Source organism: Chlorocebus sabaeus, chromosome 12, assembly GCF_047675955.1.
Source record: "Chlorocebus sabaeus isolate Y175 chromosome 12, mChlSab1.0.hap1, whole genome shotgun sequence".
NCBI classification, from domain to species: domain Eukaryota; kingdom Metazoa; phylum Chordata; class Mammalia; order Primates; family Cercopithecidae; genus Chlorocebus; species Chlorocebus sabaeus.
This window is the reverse complement of record NC_132915.1, coordinates 20,333,518-20,353,751: the sequence shown is the minus strand read 5'-3', so window position 1 is coordinate 20,353,751 and position 20,234 is coordinate 20,333,518. Positions and strand designations below refer to the sequence as shown.

The following is a 20,234-nucleotide window of genomic DNA, read 5'->3' as shown; positions in this document are numbered from 1 at the left end:
CGCCTCCTGTCAGATCAGCGGGGGCATTAGATTCTCATAGAAGGGTGAACCCTATTGTGAATTATGCATACGCGGGATCTGGGTTGCATGCTCCTTATGAGAATCTAACGCCTGATGCTCTGAGGTGGAACAGTTTCATCCCCAAGCCATCTCCCCACCCTCCAACCCCCGAGCCCCACTCTTGTGGAAAAATTGTCTTCCACAAAACAGCTCCCTGTTACCAAAAGGCTGGGGACCACTGATGTATAGGATAATAGAGACTGATGTAAATATAGTATTTATGTCTGGAAATGGGGATGCCTCTTTTCTGCTAAGCTATTAGCTTGGGGTTGGGGGTTGAGCTTAGCTTGGTTTGAATTTTAGATTAATATGATTTCCTTCACTACATTACTGCTTCAGTTTCCTTTAGTTGTAGCTTGTGCTTAGGGTGGGTGGAGGCTGTGTTGCTCAGATTTTGCTCTGTGCTGAGTCTTTGACCTTTCTTCTGCTCTTGTACCTCAGAAAATTCGCTTTCCACATTCTTAGCTCTGTCCTAGATGTTAGAGGCTCCTGCTGCTTGTTTCTTAGTGCTTGTGAGCTTGGTGGTGCTATTTGGGGAGAAGGCAAAGTGGTTTGGATAGGCTTGTTAGTGTCCTGGTCCATTTTCAGTCCTAGCCAGGGCTGTTTCTATGAGTCTCAGAAATGGAGTATTCTTGGCCATCCTGTCCCTCCTCCTCATAGTATCTGATTGATATCTCTCATATTTCCTATGTGGGATTGACTGTCCTTCCCTTCCCCTAGCAGAGGGAGACCGCTAATCATCTGGCCCCAGGAGAGTTCTTGTTCTTCCCCTAGATACAGAGTTTTATTTTACTGTTGTCCCTAGGATACTGTTTTTTCACCTGTGCCCTGAGGGCAACAAGGTTTAGTAGTTTCTTATGGCTATTGTTTTGAGAAGATGATAATTTTGGTGGTGCTTTGGGCCTTTTCTGCAGTGGAGGCTTCTCAACTTTTCCAGGGTTGTACCAAGGAAAGCTTTCTCTTGTTTCCCACTTGCACCCCGCCCCCATCTTTCTCAAGAGCTCCTCATGTGTGTGGCTCCCAGGGATTCTGCATCTCACATTAGTCCACACTTATCCTTTATCATTTTAACTGAATTATTCTTACCTATATTGTATAGTATCTGACATCTCTTTCTCCTCTCTACCACAAGTGAACTGGTGCTTATTTTCTGTCTCTCCCTGAAGGTACCTGTTTGTCCTTAGATTTTTAGGGACCTTTGTTGTCCTGTGACCTCAGATTGCTAATAGTTTTAAGAAAGTTGTGATACCATAGTTTATCTGTTTTGGTTTTTTTTTTTCCTTTTTTTTAGGTTTGGAGGGGCCCTCATTCCAGCTTTGTGCACCCTAGGCAGAAGCAGGATTGTAGACTTCTTTTCAGCCCTGTCTCGTACCTCAGCCTTCAGAGGTCACTTATACATCTGGTTCTGGAGGATTCTTTGTTCTGTAGTTGTAACTGATGTGCCTGTTGATGGCTCTTCAGCTCCCTGTTCTTGCTTGCTTCTAGTATTTAGGAGAATTGAGAAAGCTGTGAGCTTAGTGCTCTGTCCCTCTTCCAAATTTTTTTTTAACATTTTACATCTCCTGTTGTCTCCACCATTTTTAACTGTTGTTGCAGAGCTTGAGATTTTTAACCACTGAGGTGATTTCTGGTTGGCAATTAAGATGGCCCTTTACAACCTGATAAGGAACAGAAGTATAGCAATAGGAGGAGACTCCTTTGGAGAATCCAGAAAAATCTATTCACATACCTCAAATCAAGAATAGATTTCAGTAAGGTGTAGATGTACAGTGTTTTTCAAATTTTTGTCAGTGAATCAAGAAATACATAGTTGCTCTCATTACAAAAGTATACTTGCAGAATGAAAATACATATTCAGATACTTCCTCTTCTCTTCTCCATTAAAAAAAAGAAAAAAGGAAAAAAGCTGGAGCCAGAACTACTACCTTGATTTTATGACCCACAAAGGGAATAGCCACCACCAATTTGTAAAACTTTGTAGTGTAGGTTCCAATAAAGCTGTTGTAATTGAATTGTTGCCTCATTTGTGCTTGGCTTGTGAATACTTGAGAGATTTTCTGACTATGTTTTGTTATTTTTTACTGTTTTATTTTGTACTGAAAACACTTCATTTCAAAAATCGATTGTGATAATTAAATTTTCTCTTATTAAGGCTGTTTATATCACTGGAAAAGAAGTTTTCAGCTTCAAAATGGTTTCTTACATGGATGCAACTGCTGGTTCTGCATACACAGATATGAATGTGGTTGACATTCAGGTTAATTTAGTAGTTGGTTGCATTGAAGTAGTTTTTGTCACAAAATTTCTATGTTCTATATTGGTAAGTATTAAATTATTTTTTATTTTACACTAGTTGGAAATTGCTGTATGTCAAATATGGATGAAGACTAATAAGAATTCCCTGCTTGAAATTTTTTCTGATTTTTAAAATAATTTTCTGGGTACCATTTATTATACATAATGACTGAAATGTGTAGTTCCTTCTTTATATAACATCATTTTGACATGGGAATATTCCAATTAATTGAAATACATATTTTATATATTAACATTAAGTATATGTACATTATATATCATACATATTTTATATATTAATTAGAACCTTCATTTTATATGTCATTGGCCTAAGTCTTCGTTTTGCCTGACTTGCAACTATAATTTTAAAATACTGAATATATAATTGAAGTTTGTTTTGGTCTCAAGTCATCATTAAGAAAAGGTTCTTTTAATTTTCTAGAGACAAGGTGTTGCTCTGTCACCCAGGCTGGAGTGCAGTGGCATGATTGTAGCTCTTTGTAACCTTGAACTCCTGGATTCAAGTGATCCTCCCGCCCCAACCTCCTGAGTAGCTGAGACTACAGGCACATACCACCATGCACATACCACCAAGCCTTTTTTTTTTTTCTTCAAGTGTTTATAGAGATGGAGTCTTGCTCTGTTGCCCAGTCTGATCTTGAACTCCTGGCCTCAAGTGATCCTCCTGCTATGGCCTCCCAAAGCACTGAGATTACAGGCATTATGTCCGACCCAAGAAAATCATATTTTCGATTGCATTGTCATTCTGTGAATATCAGGGACTTTAAGGAGTTAGATTTAACCCCTATATGACTCCATCCTAAGGCATTTCGATTCTTATTTCTGCTTTTCTTGTTTCGGTTTTTGTTTTTCCCTTGCTGTCAGCTGATATTTTTTCCTGTGGGTGTCATACCTGTCTCCGTGACATCACTATTCATTCTTTTAAAATGCTGTCTCTGTGTTTTAGTGTGTGAACTAGGTAATCAAATCTAAGGTTGTAGTGGAATAAATAGGCCAAGTGTGGCAATTCTTATAAGCAAGAAAAGTATTTGTGTATTCATTTGAATGTATTTGGGAACGTGGAGCCCTCTTTTGTTATTTCATAATTCTAAGTTAATTCCATATAATGTTGCTGTTTTGTGATCTTTTAAATTTAGGTTATCATGCAGTTTTTCTATAGCCATAAAATCCTTTCGCATACAAAAATGTAAAGATAAACAAGTATTCCTTGTTGAATTTCTTCTCTTTAAAAAAAAGAAATTAGAGTTGGGGTCTTGCTCTGCACCCCAGGCTGGAATACAGGGGCGTGCTCCTAGCTCACTGCAGCCTCAAACTCGTGCAAATCCCACCTCAGCCTCCCAAATAGATTAAATTAGCAGGGACAAGAGGTCCCTGCTATTTTTTTATTTTTAATTTTTTTTTAGAGACAGGGTCTCGCTATATTGCGTAAACTGGTCTAGAACTGCTGGCGTCATGTTATCCTCCTACCTCCGCCTCTTGAGTAGCTAATTTATTTTTATAACCAAAAAAATCATGTCACTTGAACCCTCTTGTACTTATACTTAGAAATTACTAAAATGTTAGGTTTTCTTTGAACATGAAAATTAAGTATAAGAGTATAAATCTAGGTAATTATATTTTATGTCATTGAAGTATATTTTTGGAATTTGGAAATTGGAAAATTATTTTGAAACTTCTTAAACATATTTTATTTATTTATTTTTACCTTACAAACATAAATGAGCTCTCTGTCCACTGAGGTTGTATAGAGAAATAGGGTTGTTCCCTTTAGGGAAAGTGAGATAAGGGAAATAGATATTTGTAAGACATTCCAGCGATCCCATTTAGCTTTGTTCTGAGGACTAGATTTTTATTTTATCTGTTGTCTTTGTGTTTCTCAGTTTTTGTGGCAGAAAATTAAGATTTAATATAGACAGTAAGACTTTGAATAAATAATGTTTGGTTGTATCAAGTAAAAGTTTTTTTTTTTTTTAATGGAGGTGAAACCAGAAATATCAATATATATTTAATGTCTTATTTATTAATAACCTTAAGAATATAATTCTGTTATGTTACAGGCTTTTATAGATAATTTTCAGGCAGCTAAACAAGCCTTGGCTGAGGCAACTGTTCAGGCAGCTGGAATGGCTGCTACTGGTGTAAAAGAACTGGCACGAAGGAGTTCCAGAATGGCACTGGATATTAACATCAAAGCCCCAGTTGTGGTCATCCCGCAGTCTCCAGTTTCTGAAAATGTTTTTGTTGCTGATTTTGGGCTAATTACAATGACAAATACCTTTCATATGATAACAGAGAGCCAGAGCTCTCCCCCACCTGTTATTGATTTGATAACAATAAAGCTGAGTGAAATGCGACTATACAGGTAAGCTTTTCACGAGTGTATTTGTGTGGAATGCAATATTTTTCTAACTTTTTACGTTAAAGACTTTAATGTCTTGAGTAGTCTGTTTACAGTGAGTTTTATTTTATTAATTATACGTAATTTAGTGATTCTCTCTTCCTTAAGTATATTTTGGCAAAATCAATTATAGTCTTTGCATTTTAAAAAACCTAGAAAGTGTTTGAAAATTTCTCCAAAGTGTTTGAAAATTTCTCCTTAGCTTTGGGAGGCCGAGTCGGGTGGATCACGAGGTCAGGAGATCGAGACCATCCTGGCTAACACGTCTCTACTAAAAAATACAAAAAACTAGCCGGGCGAGGTGGCGGGCGCCTGTAGTCCCAGCTACTCGGGAGGCTGAGGCAGGAGAATGGCGTAAACCCGGGAGGCGGAGCTTGCAGTGAGCTGAGATCCGGCCACTGCACTCTAGCCTGGGCGACAGAGCGAGACTCCGTCTCAAAAAAAAAAAAAAAAGAAAAAGAAAAGAAAATTTCTCCTTAGGTAATTAGGAAAACTACAAAATTTATTATCTGAGGAAATATATTTGTACTTCTTTGTAGTTCATTATAAGTTACAGGGCTATGGAAGAAGTGAGGAATTTCTAACGTAATATGTTTATTCACTTTGCAAATACAGTATCACCTTATCTTCTCTGTCAGTTGTGTGCTATGGCTCTGATGCTGTAATTTAAACAAACAAACAGTAGCATGCAACCTTATGTATTCGTTAACCATGGGGTTGGGAAGTAGGGGGATAAACAAATGTTCAAATAGTTCCAGAGCTTTTATACTGTGTCCTCTGTGTTTCTATGCTGTTTCTAATCCCCATTCTGAATTTATGTCCTATTTTCCAACTTGGATCCTTCTCTGTTTATACTTCTCAACTCCCCTCTTCCTTCTTTCTGTCATTTTTCTTTGATATCATTCTCTCGCTTGTCTCTTCATCTTATTTTTGTTTCATTTTTTAGTTAACTCCCATTCTCTACTTCTCTTTAGCTTCCGATGAATCTGTCTTTCCCTCCTGCACTTTCTTTGACCAATTGAATATTTTTAAAGCAGCTTTATTGAGACATAATTGACACAGAACAAGTTGCATATCTTTAGTGTTATACCATTTGATAAGTTTTGATATGCGTACGTTTCTGACAGTTTTTGTACGGTTGTATTATTTCTTCCTTAAATATTAGGTAGAATTTACCAGTGAAGCCATCTGGTCCTAGAGTTGGCTTGTGGGAGGTTTAAATTTGGGGCTGGCTATTCAAGTTATTTTTTCTCGAGCGATCCTCCCTAGTTTTTAAAAGAATTTTTGCATTTCAAGTTGTAAAATTTAATGGCATAAAGTTTTTCATAATGCTCCCTTATTTATTGATATCTGTAATGGTGTCTCCTCCCTCATTCCTGATATTTATAATTTCTGCCTTTGTACTGATGAATCTGATTAGGGATTTATACGTTTTATTGATCTTAAGAAGCAGGTTTTGGTTTTACTGTTTTTTCTATTGTTTTTGTGTTTTCTCGTTCATTGATTTCTAATTCAATATTTATTATTTCTTTCTGCTTTGGGTTCAATTTTGCTCTTTTTATAAGTTTTTTTAGGTGGTAGCTAAGATTATTGATTTGAAACATTTCTAATATATGATATAGTGCTATAAATTGAAGTACTTATATTGTGCTATAAATTTTAAGTTAACTCTACAATCCTGTGTAGCTCTCTTCTCTCTGGTATTTTATTATATAACTCTAGCTACCTTGGTTTCTCTTGGATTCTCATCTCTTACCTTCTCTACTCTGGGGCTTTCCTGGCCTTCTCCTGGGTTCCCCCTCCCTGTACCATGGCCTGTTAATTATTGCAAAACAATAGTAAACTGAGACAGTCGTAGGGCTCACCTCATTTTTTTCCCAACTCTTTGGAATCATTATCCATTTTTGATGTTTTGTATCTTGAAAACTATTTTAAATAAATTCTGTCTTTTTTTTTTTTTTTTTTTTTTTTTGGAGAACAGGGTTATTTCAAGCAGGAGTGTAAACCCATTCATGTTACATCATCTTAGATGGAAGGAGAAATTTCTGTCACTTGAGCATTTGTTAAGCACCAAGTATATCCCAGGCATTGTGCTAAGAATAAGAAATAATAGTAAGCAATATTTATAAGGGATTAATAAACCCTACCTCATTGGGTTGTTGTGGTAGGTACTGTTTAATAAATATAGTGGGCTGGTGCATAAAAATGGGATCATATTTTGAAAAGGTTCTAGAAATTAGGTCCAAAGGAGACAAAACTAGAGGTTGGAAGGATAGTTTGGTAACTATTGCAGTAACTCACATAAGAATTATAGGTGACTTAGTCTAAGGTAGGGGAGTGAAGTAGTGGAGAGCTAACCAGAATTTATAGTAACTGATGATTGAATGGGTGTGGGAGTTAAAGGAGAAGAGAAATTAAAATTCACTTTAGGTTGCAAGCTGGAAATCGGTATTTGATGATGATGCACTTCACTGAGATAAGACAGAATAATGCAGAAAAACCCAGTAGAATACAGAGAGTAATTATTTCTGTAATGGGCAAAGTAGCCTGAAAGGGATTGCATGATTTCTACATGGAGAGATCTTGAAAGAAATCCAGAAGGCAGTGGAATATTTGTGTCTGGGTGATGCATATAGGTGATGTTGTTTAGACTTCTAGGTTTAGGAGTTCTTAGCAATAATTTGTGCTAGTCACTGAAGCCATTGGAATGAACACGGTCACAAAGAAAGCTTGTAGAGTGGGACATATGAGGAAGAATGCTGAGGAATACCAGTATTTAAAGAATTGGCAGAAAAAGGAACCCTCAAAAGAGACTAAGAAGGAGCAGACAGAGAGATGAGAAACCAGGAAAATGTATTGAGACAGCATTGAGGGTCCTGCTGATATTGTTAACCATGAATTAATACTGCATCTTTTTTTTTTTTTTTCCATGCAGTACTTGGTATTTTGTATTTGGAATCCAACAGTCAGTTGGATTGAGACAAAACTGAATTTTTGCCAAGCAGGTGTGACCAAAGGTAGTGGAACAGGATTTTAATGATTGAGAATCATGTTGATGGATAATGGAGAGGTGATATGATTTGGCCGTGTCCACACCCAAATCTTATCTTGAATTGTAGCTCGCATAATTCCCTCATGTTGTGGGAGGGACCCAGTGGGAGATAATTGAATCATGGGGGTGGTTCCCCCATACTGTTCTTGTGGTAGTTAATAAGTCTCACGAGATCTGATGGGTTTATAAGGGGATACTCTTTTCGCTTGGCTCTCATCCTCTTTTTGCCTGCCACCATGTAAGACATGCCTCCGTGTCTCCTTTACTTTCTGCCATGCTTGTGAGGAAGGGATCCAGTTTCAGTTTTCTGCAAATGGCTAGCCAGTTTTCCCAACACCATTTATTAAATAGGAAATCCTTTCCCCATTGCTTATTTTTGTCAGTTTTGTCAAAGATCAGATGGTTGTAGATGTGTGGTGTTATTTCTGAGGCTTCTGTTCTTTTCCATTGGTCTATATATCTGTTTGGTACCCGCACCTTGCTGTTTTGGTTGCTATAGCCTTGTAGTATAGTTTGAAGTCAGGTAGTGTGATGCCTCCAGCTTTGTTCTTTTTGCTTAGGATTATCTTGGCTATATGGGCTCTTTTTTGGTTCCATATAAAATTTGAAGTAGTTTTTTCTAATTCTGTGAAGAAAGTCAATGGTAGCTTGATGTGAATAGCACTGAATCTATAAATTACTTTGGGCAGTATGGCCATTTACCTCAATGAGATAGCATCTCACACCAGTTAGAATGGCGATCATTAAAAAGTCAGGAAACAACAGATGCTGGAGAGAATGTGGAGAAACAGGAACGCTTTTACACTGTTGATGGGAGTGTAAATTATTTCAACCATTGTGGAAAACAGTGTGACAATTCCTCAAGGATCTAGAACCAGAAATACCATTTGACCCAGTAATCCCATTACTGGATATATACCCAAAGGATTAGAAATCATTCTTCTATAAAGACACATGCACATGAATGTTTATTGCTACACTGTTCACAATAGCAAAGACTTGGAACCAACCCAAATGCCCATCAGTGATAGACTGGATAAAGAAAATGTTGCACATATACACCATGGAATACTATGCAGCCATGAAAAAGAATGAGTTTGTGTCCTTTGCAGGGACGTGGATGAAGCTGGAAACCATCGTTCTCAGCAAACTAACACAGGAACAGGAAACCAAACACCACATGTTCTCACTTATAAGTGGGAGGTGAACAGTGAAAACATATGGGCACAGGGAGGGGAGCATCACACACGGGGGCATGTTGGGGGTGGGGGACAAGGGAAAGGATGGCATTAGGACAAATAACTAATGCATGTGGGGCTTAAAATCTAGATGACAGCTTGATAGGTGCAGCAAACCACCATGGCACATATATACCTATGTAATAAACCTGCACATTCTGCACATGTATCCCAGAACTTAAAGTATAAAAAAAAAATTAGAATTGTGTTTTGTGTTATAAATAGCTTTTTTTCTTAAAAATATGATATAAATTTTCCATGTCATTATTTTGAGTGCATAAATTTTTCCCAATATTTTATTCCTCAGTTTTTAGAAAATCTAAATCTGCCTTTTGTTATAAATTTGATTCTAATATATATACATTTTTGCTGTTATAAGTAACACTATATTGATGATTGATCTCTTTATTACATCAGTACTTATGTAATTGTCTACTCATTTCTTTGGGGTAATTCATTTCCTTAGGATGAGTTCCTAGAAATAGAATTACTCAGTTATAAAGTATAACCAATTTTTCCTGAAATAATTGTAAAATAATTGGTAATTGGAAATGCAGTTGCTGGGCATGTTGGCTCACGCCTGTAAACCCAGCACTTTGGGAGGCTAAGGATGGCAGATTGCTTGAGCTCAGGAGTTTGAGACCAGCCTGGGCAACACAGTGAAACCCCATTTCTACAGAAAATATGAAAATTATCTGGGTGTGGTGACGTGCCTGTACTCCCAGATACTTATGGGACTGAGGCAGGAGGATTGCTTGAGCCTAGAAGGTTGAGGCTGTGATGATGTGTGTTAATGCCTCTGCACTCCGGCCTGGATGACGAAGTGAGACTGCCTCAAAAAAACAAACAAAACCCCAGAAATTGCAGTTTAGTTACAATGTATTAGAAAGCACATTAAAAAAAAAATGGGAATTCATGTTTGTGACTAGGTTCTTTATACATTAATCCATTTTGACTGCAATTTAGCAAATATTTATTCACTATATGGCACATGCCGATCATCTAAGTACTGACAAAAAGCAGAGAATAAGATAAACATAGTTCCCGCCCTCATGAAGCTTTCATTCTAACTGAAAATACAGAGGACATAATAAACTATTGAAATGCAATATGTTAAATGCAGTGATGGAAAAAGTGTAAGGTTACATGTGGGAGCACATAGGAAAGGTTTATTTAATCCATATATTGGGTAGTACTGATAAGAAAAGTTTTTCCTGAGAAAGTAATCTTTTCACATAGCAGTTTTCTTTCTCACAGTTTGTCCAAAGGACAGAAATTTACTCAAAGCTATATATACTTATATGTATGTGTGTGTGTGTGTACATATATATACATATATACACACACACACACACATATATATATGGAGAGAGAGAGAGAGAGAATAATCCAAGTATTTATTATGGTGAAGAATTGGAAACTATGAAATTTTAATAATAATTAATAATTTTAATAATTTTAAATAATATTTAATAATTTTAATAATAGAAGGGTAATTAAAATACTTATTAGTATAGCCATTTATTCTAATAAGGCCATTAAAATTATATATGCATCCTAGCCTATGATAGGATGCATATATAATTGCATATGCATATCAGAGGATAACTGAGAAAAAGAAAAGAAAACCTATGTCTGCAGCATTCCCTGTGGGGCTTTTAGATTCCTTAACCTATTACTGTTAAGTGGAGACTGCAAGCATGCGGGCATATGTAAGTTTGGTGTCACTCTGTCATTCATTAATTAAATGGCTTAGTACCAGGCTTTTTGGGAGATCCCTGATGAACTCTCATATTTCTCTCCTGTTAATTAAATGGTTGCCAAAATTCTACAGTCATGGTGTTATACCTTAGTTTAAGGATTTGCTACTAATTAAAATGTAAGTACATTATTGAGGAGTAACACTTTGAGATTGTCACTTTGAGGTACAATGGGAGGCTTCTATGGTCACATTGTTACTTGAAGGGGTTCAATTGACCTATTACATTTTTCTTCATTCCTGAGTATCAGTCTTACCTTTGTAAGTGCTTGGAAAGACAAATATAGTTCAACTTAATATGAAATTGTATGTATTCAGCTATTTTAACTCATAGAAATAGAAATTTCATATGGTACTACTTATTTTTTATAAAGTAAGGGAATATGTGATATTTTGTTACTTATCTAAATCAGTGAATTAAAATGTTTTTATAATGATGTCTTATGTTTGTTTACAAATTACATGGAGTTTTTTTGTTTTGTTTTTTGGTGTTTTTTTTTTTTTTTTTTTTTGAGACAGAGTTTCACTCTTGTTGCCCAGGCTGGAGAGCAATGGTGCAATCTCGTTTCAATGCAGCCTCCACCTCCTGGGTTCAAGCGATTCTCCTGCCTCAACCTCCCAAGTAGCTGGGATTACAGATGCACGACACCACACCTGGCTAATTTTTGTATTTTTAGTAGAGACGGGATTTCACCATGTTAACCAGGCTGGTCTCGAACTCCTGATCTTAGGTGATCCACCTGCTTCGGCCTCCCAAAGTGCTGGGATTACAAGCATGAGCTACCACACCTGGCCTACATAGAGATAATTCTTATTTTAATGGTTTGCTATACAACTTTTATACTTTTGCAGTTTTTACCATATTAGAAAATTGTATTTAAAAATACGTATTTCTCCCCCCAGCCTTTTGTTTTTTGGAGACAGAGTCTCGCTCTGTTGACCAGGCTGGAGTGCAGTGGTGCTCTCTCGGCTCACTGCAACCTCCACCTCCCAGGTTCTAGGAATTCTCCCACCTCAGCCTCCTGAGAAGCTGTGACTACAGGCACGTGCCACCACGCCCAGCTAATTTTTGTGTTTTTAGTAGAGATGGGGTTTCACCATGTTGGCCAGGCTGGTCTCAAACTCCTGACCTCAAGTGATCTGCCCACCTCAGCCTCCCAGAGTTCTGGGATTACAAGTGTAAGCTACTGTGCCTGGCTCTATTTCTGTATAATATGGAACACTCAGCTTAGTGTAAGTCACCTAGGTTTTTAGTGGGATAGAACATCACTCAACTCATTTTGACAGATTTAAAAAAAAAAAGCCTAATAGATTTTTTTCCCTGTATACCCAACAAATTATTGATTTCTGCTATTTGCATATAAACGGGTACATTTAAGTTAATCTTTTTTTTAACTACCCGGATGTATATGAACCAATTTAAAAGAACGTTATCTTTACTTATAGGTCTCAATTTATTAATGATGCATACCAGGAAGTACTGGATCTACTACTGCCGTTAAATCTGGAGGTGGTGGTTGAACGAAATTTATGCTGGGAGTGGTACCAGGAAGTTCCTTGTTTTAATGTAAATGCTCAGCTGAAACCAATGGAGGTAACTTTTTTTGGGATACTTAATCAATTTTTGTTTTGCTTGTTGAAAAATGTTGCTTGGGGACGTAAGGCATCATATGAGTGGAATTTGTATATATATAGTCACCTTGGTCAGAATTGAAGTAGTGATTATATTAAACTAGAATTCATTTAAAAATGGTCTCAGAGACCATTTATTCTTTTAACAAATATTACTGGAGATAAAATGGCAAGGAAGCGATGACATTGTCTCTGACTTCATGGAACTTGCCAGTTTATTGCAGGAGTTGGTGGTGATGGTGATCTGGAAGGTATAGTAGTAGTTAGTAAAAAAGTAATCAGACACATAATTAAAATAGTTATAAATTGTGGTAAATTTAATGAAGGACACAAATAATAGGCATGGTGCTGTAGTCAATTAGATATATTAATAGAGAATTTATTGGAAAGATCTAGGTTAGAAATACTAATTTTGGAGTCATCAGCATATAGATGGCATTTAAAGCCATGGAAATATATGAAATAATCTATACAAAGGAAGAGAAAGTATTAGAAGAATTCATAAGCTGAAAATGAAAATGACAGATGTGTCACCACCTTAGTTTTACCTTCTTATTGGTTCACATTGCTTCAGAGATCTCTCATGGAACTGTCCACAGGTTCATAGTTTTTTCCCTTGACTGGATGAAGGTCAAAAGTGTGTCACATGCTTTGCTGAAGTGATAGCAACGTACACTCTGGGAGATTTCTTTAAGAAACCTACTTAACAAATCCTACTCCCCACCTCCCAGTTTCCCTATTTCTTTCTGTAAAAATTTTATTTATTAAGAGAAAAACATCATTTCAGAGATTTCAGACTTTTAAGTCAAATGTATATTCAGAGCATAAAACATGATGGCATTGTGAAAATCTTAGTGTGTAAGATAATAATGGCTGCTTTAACTTATAGGGTAGGAGATGGAAGTTATCTTCTTAAGATAAGTATTTGAAGTCTATTTATATTGGTGAGATAACAGATAGAAACTTGTAAAATATAAATAGTATGTTCCACCCAGCATGCTGGGGCCATTGCCACCCCACTGGGCCCAGTTATTAGGTGTATTTGTGTGGGGCAGCAAAGACACTGCTGTCCCGTGCTCCTCCCAGGTGGAATCCATACAGAACGTCCAGGTGATGCTGCAGACGATCTGCAAGTGCCCAGCTGCCTTTTGAGGCCAACCCTCTAGGATAAAGTTGGTGCTTCCCTTACTCTAATTCACCTGAGTAGTTGGTTAGCTGCTGTTGCAGCTCACCCCAGAGCCCAGATATTTGTTCCCTCCTGGGCCTCATCTTCTATGTCAGGGAGAGGCTAGAATCGGTTGTGAAATCAATTAGTCTAACGCATCCAGACCAAGTGGAGCAGCTTGTGATTTCTGACTTGTCACATTTTCGGTGGTTGCATACACAGCCTGTCCTGACATGTAGATACTGCAGATCAGCAGCCCTGGGATCTTACAGTTCTTTGAACTTCCTCCACTGAGCTCCTGGCAAAAGTGAAGGAAGAGTGCCGATTAATAATCAGTATTTGAGGTGCATGCGATGGACAGATATTAATTGGAAGACATGGTTTATAAATTGTAATATTTAATTTCTGCTTATATGAACTATTTTTGCAGTGCCTCCTACATAGTTACAAAATAAGCGTCATGAATAAATGAATGAAGGAATGAAAGCTTAAAAAAACCCAAAACAGTAGTATGTATAAGGTACACATGGACTTAATTTTAAAACACTAAATTAGTGTATCATCTTTGAAATGCAGTCAGAGAAAGCTTGGTACAAGTAAAACTTGTTAAATATTGTGTGATTCAAATTATCTCCTTGGGGTCATAACGGCTAAAAATATAACTAATCCTTTTTGTTGTTTTGACAAACTTAGAAGTGAGCCAAACTCAAAGATCTTTTTTACATGATTGCTGTTGTGTTAGGGTTCTCCGGAGAGAGACAGAGAGTGTGTGTGTATGTAAAGAGAGAGGGAAAAGGGAGAGACTTATTTTAAGGAGTTGGTGTACATGATTGAGGATGCCACCAAGTTCGAAATCTGCGGGGTAGGCCAGCAGGAAGGATACCCAGGGAAGAGGTAGTGTTAGAGCTCAAGTCTGAAGGCAGTCTGCTGGCAGAATTCTTGTTTGGAGGAGGTCTTTTTCTATTAAAGGTCTCCAACTTCAATACAAAGTGATTGGATGAGGTCCACCTGCATTATGGAGTGTAATCTCATTTACCTAGAGTCTAGTGATTTAAATATTAATTTCTTCTAAAAAATATTTTCACAGAAACATTTAATGTTTGACCACATACCTAGGTACTGTGACTGAGCCAAAGTGACATACAAAATTAACCATCACAGCTATTAAGTCAGGTTTTATGCTGTTGATTTGGGACTAAGTTTGTAACAGCTAGGATTTGAAATTGGATCTTTATTTATTTATTTATTTATTTATTTTTGAGACAGAGTCTCTGTTGCCCAGGCTGGAGGGCAGTGGCACGATCTAGGCTCACTGCAACCTCTGCCTCCAAGGTTCAAACAATTCTGCGTCAGCCACTTGAGTAGCTGGGATTACAGGTGTGCACTATACCCGGCTAATTTTTGTATTTTTGGTAGAGTCAGAGTTTCACCATGTTGGCCCAGCTGTTCTCTAACTCCTGGCCTCAAGTGATCTGCCTGCCTGGGCCTCCCAGAGTGCTGGGCTTACAGGCGTGACCCACCGCATCTGGCCTGAAATTACTAGCTCTTTGAGTTAGTTCCTAGTTTATGTGTGGACCTAAGCATATTAACCATTTAGGTTCAGTGTCTTATAAATATAAATATCAGGATTGCATCATTGGTGCATGGTTGTAATCCCAGCTTCTTGGGAGGCTGATGTCGGAGGTTGAGCCCAGGAGTTTGAGGCTGCAGTGAGCTAGGATTGCATGACTGCATGCCAGCCTGGGTGACAGAATGAGACTCAGTCACTAACTACCTAACTAAAAATAAATAAATTTCAGGATTATATTCCATATACCTAGGACGTTTTCGAGGTTCAAATAAAATAGTTCATGTAGAACACATTGTGAACTCTAAAATTTTTGATTAACCAAATGTATCATTTTTCATTATTCTACATTTGTAAAATGAGGTACTTACTAACCAAAAAAATCCAAAGTAGATAGATAGCTAAAGTTCATTTTAAAGGTTTAAAATTACTAGATTATTTGGTACATTAATAACGAATAGTTCTTTATTCATAACTTCATTGGCGTTAGCACCTAATTTAGTTCTATATTTCACAAGCTACTAAAGAGCACATGGTCATTTAGAAAACTGAAAATTCAGTTTGTAAAAATGTTTAATTGATGTAGTAGAGGATTGAAACAGTCTTTCATTTTTCTCTTCTGAGAATTTTAACTGTAGTTAAATTCTTCAGTGAAGTAGCAGTGCTAAAAAGAGCAAATTTTTTTGTTTAACAGTTCATTCTTAGTCAAGAAGATATAACAACTATTTTTAAAACATTGCATGGCAATATATGGTATGAAAAAGATGGTAGTGCCTCACCTGCTGTAACAAAAGACCAATATGGTGCCACTAGTGGAGTTACTACTAATGCTTCACACCATTCAGGAGGTATGTTTTTAAAACTTCAAATTGCTTCCTGCTTTCCTCTCTTTCTCTCTTTTTCTTCTATCTTCTTCCCTCTCCTTCCCTCTATCTTTTCCCTCCTTCTTCCCCTCCTTCTTCCCCTCTTTCTTCCTCCTTTCCTTCTTTTTCTTTAGTTTGGGCAAAATAAGATTTGTAAGACTCTTTCTAATCAGCTAATTCCATTCAGACATCTCTAAATTGTCCATTAGTCACTGTGTTGTTTTTTTTTTCTTTGAATGAAAGTTCCTAGTCCTATTGTAACAAAATTCCTCAATCTATATTCATGTTTTCCTGACTTCCTTGTAGCTCCTCATTTTCCATTTTTCTCTCCTTCCCCCATCTTCTCCCTATTCCTAGTGTGGTATATATCCCAAACAAATCTTTTATATTGATATTAGGAATATCAGAGTATTAGAGGTGCAAAGAGAGGCTGGCTCATCATTAGTAGATAGTGGAGTTTAACAAATATTTGGGAGATGGATGGAATGGAGTAGAAGGAAGCAGAACTCAGAAAGAGGCTTCATCTAATGTTGGATCCAGTGTGCTCCATGGAAGGTGGCTGGTTTCTGAGTTCAGCACCAGCACATACATTGGGTTAGTTAGTGCTGGGATGACTTTGCTGCATAAGCATAAAGTTTTCATTCTGGCATTATAGGGGATCCTCAGACTTACCTACCTCAAAATGAAACCTGCTAGTTCACAGGGCTCACCTTTGCAAAGCCCTGAGGTATTACACAGCATTTTCACTCAGAGAATCCTAACAGAAAAACAGCTTTACATTTACAGCATTGTAGGAAACCCCACCCTTACTAGCTGGAATAATGAAACCAGTCCTTTATTGTTAAATATGAATGGTCAGATATGAAGAATCTTGTAAAAAACCCAAGCATGAATAAAACTAAGATAAACAGAATAGTGTTTTCTGAAGGAAACAGATAGTTGAGGTGACAGTAAAGGAAGCAGACAAACAAAAAACAAACTCTGACATTCTAAGAGGATTTTGAGAAGATAGTATAAGAAATGGATCCCACTAGCACCACCAGCTCACCCAAGCATAGGAGAGTTGCTGGAAATCTAAATATTATTGCTGAAAATTTAAAACAAAAACACTAAACATGGAATTAGAAGTATTGAGTTGGAATATTTGGTCGAGGCAATCTCCCATGACAGAGAAGAAAAGAGCACAGGGATGGAAAATGTGATCAAACTTAAGAGTGATGTTTTAGTTCAGAAAGTCCAATTCCAGAGTAAGTGTTAGAGAAGAAATAATTGAGGAAATGGAAGGTAATTCTTTAAAGAAGATAGTACTCTCCTTTTATCTGCAGGGAATATGTTCCAAGACCCCAGTTGATGCCTGAAACTTCGGGTATTACCTATGTTTGGATAGTACCCAAACTATATTTTTTCCTATACATACATATGTGTGATAAAGTTTAATTTATAAATTAGGCACACTAAGAGTTGAACAACAACTAATAGAAATTTTAACAATATACTGTAATAAAAGTTATGTGAATGTGATCTGTCTCTCAAAGTATCTTAATATTTTCAGACCCCAGTTGACCTGACTGCAGGTAATTGAAAGTGTGGGTAAGGGAGAACTGCTGTAAACTGTCCAGACCTAAGTAAATATTGAAGGAAGCTCTTGGCTATAATGAATCTACTGAGTTTCCAGCAGATTGGATAAACTAAGATTCCACATGCAAACACATTTTCATGAGATGTCAGAATGGTAAAGCTAAGATTTTTTTGAAGTTTCAGAAAAAAACAGGCTGCCTGTCAGGGACTTAGAAAAAAATGATTGCATGATTGATTTTTGTTGTTTTTATTTATCAATAAAACATGATGGAATAGAATCCCTGGATGGTGGAAGACAATGGAGAAATGTATTCAAAATTCTAAGGAAAGTGGTTTTTGAAGCTCAGATTCTATACACAGCCAAGCCAATACCCAAAATGTGAAAATAATTCTCAGATTTCCTGTGACTCTTAGATTCTTAGAGTTCTTCATACCCATTCGTAAAAGAAATTAGTCTGAAAATGTATTTCAGCAAGTCAGGGAATCTAGGAAAGAGGAAAATATGGGGTTAAAAAAACCTAGGCCTACCCAGGAGTGCATTGAAAAGGAATCTCCAAATTATCTGTGTGAATAGGCTAGAAAGTAATTAGCTTTCATTAAAAAGTAAATGAGAATGCTTTAAGGAAAGAAAAAAAAAAAGCCATGTGGAAGAATGTCTTATAGAAGAAAAATAGCATGAATTCCACATAGTATGTAGGATACAGAGTTAGCTATATTATATAACTGATACAGAGAAGAAAGTGTTTTCTGTTCTTAAGAAAGAAATTTCTATACCCTGGTGCAGAAGTGGACTAAATTTTGCATAATTTTGAGCCATTGTTAGAATGTGAGAAGAGAACCTCTTATTTTTCAGAGGTGCACTCATTGTGACAGTATAGCAGCAGAGGCAGTATTAGTGTAAGTCTCATTGAAAAATACTACATGGTCACAGTTAAACAACACATCGAAGACTTCTTATGTAAATAAAAAAGTAAATGTTATGAACCGTGATAACTTAGAAGTAAAGACAATACTAAGCAATGCTGTAAAGAGGAAGATGATTCAGGGGAAACAAATAGTAAAGGCTTAAAGAGTTGAGAGATAATGTCTGCAGTTGATGTAACAAGAAATAGATGTTTGAATATGTTATTTTAATCATTTTCTTCTGGAAATTTTTACACATATACCAAAGTAGAAGGAATGAGGTAATGAACCCACATGTATTCATCACCCACTTTCACTCATTAATATCATGTGGCTGCTTTGTTACTGCCCTCACTCTGCTCTTCCCCCTTCTTCCTCCAGCCTATAAGACTATTTTAAAGCAAATCCCAGATATTATACCATTGATTGCTATTTTTCCATAAGCAATAAGGACGTTACTTTTTAAATATAGTAACGTCATCACCCTAAAAATTAGCCGTGATTCCTTGAGACCATGAAAATATCCACTTAGGGTTCATCTTTCTCTTGAATGACTCATTACAAGGTTTGTTTTTTTTTCAAATAATGATAAAAGTGTCAATTCACAAAGAAGATGCAACAATCCTAAATGTGTATATACCTAATAACAGAACTATAAAATATCTGCAGCAAAATGACAGAACGAAAGAAGAAAATACACATATACAGAATCATAGGGCAATTTGAACACGCCACTCTTGGTAAATGATAAGATATGGCAACAAACTTGACATAATTAATGTAATATAATGTTACACTCACTTGCAGAATACATTTTTGTCTTTAAGTCGTTCCTGGAATGTTTACATTCTCTCATTCTGTCACCCAGGCTGCAGTGGTGCGATCTCGGCTTACTGCAAGCTCCACCTTCTGGGTTGACATCCTGCCTCAGCCTCCCGAGTAGCTGGGACTACAGGCGCCTGCCACCATGCCTGGCTAATTTTTTGTATTTTTAGTAGAGATGGGGTTTTACCGTGTTAGCCAGGATAGTCTCGATCTCCTGACCTCGTGATCCGTCCGCCTCGGCCTTCCAAAATGCTGGGATTACAGGCGTGAGCCACCGTGCCCGGTTGTTCATACCATTATTTATCAGGAAAATTTCACATTTCACCAGATGAGTTAAGTTGTAGAAGACTGACAACACCAAAGGTTGATGATAATGTGGAACAGTTGCAATTCTCATGGACTACTGATGAGAATGTGAAATAGTATAACCACTTCGGCAAAGAGTTTGGCAGTTAACATATACCTACCTTTAACAGAGCAGTTCCAGACCTAGGTATTTACTCCCACTGCACCCCAAAATAAGTACATATATACACAAAATGACTCATTTAGGAATACGTATAGCAGATTTACTTATAGTAGCCCAAATCTGGAAACAACTCAAATCTTCATCAATAGGAGGATAAACTCTTTTCATAGAGTGCATGAGTAGCTGTAAGAGTGAACCACTTGTACATGGAACAACATGGTTGAATCTCGAAAACATTATGTTGACTGAAAGAAGCCACACAGAAAATTTTACAATCTGTATGACTCCATTTATATGGAATTTAAAAATATACAAAACTCATCTATGATGATTGAAATTAGAATGGTAGAGAGGTTGAGGATTGGCTAACAAGTGTTAAGAGGGACCTTTCCAGAGGGATATAAGTGTT

General features: G+C 36.9%; 1 protein-coding gene across 4 annotated transcripts in view; it reads left to right on the top strand.

Moving 5' to 3' along the window:
* The window catches only part of VPS13A (vacuolar protein sorting 13 homolog A), a 238,929-nt gene that overhangs the window by 119,071 nt on the left and 99,624 nt on the right, over positions 1-20,234 (top strand). For all 4 annotated transcript variants that reach the window (XM_073021503.1, XM_073021502.1, XM_073021504.1 and 1 more), the window contains 4 exons: positions 2,213-2,380; positions 4,434-4,738; positions 12,270-12,417; positions 15,882-16,035. In XM_073021503.1, coding sequence (XP_072877604.1) covers positions 2,213-2,380; positions 4,434-4,738; positions 12,270-12,417; positions 15,882-16,035 — 775 coding nt within the window. The remainder of the gene's footprint in view (positions 1-2,212; positions 2,381-4,433; positions 4,739-12,269; positions 12,418-15,881; positions 16,036-20,234) is intronic.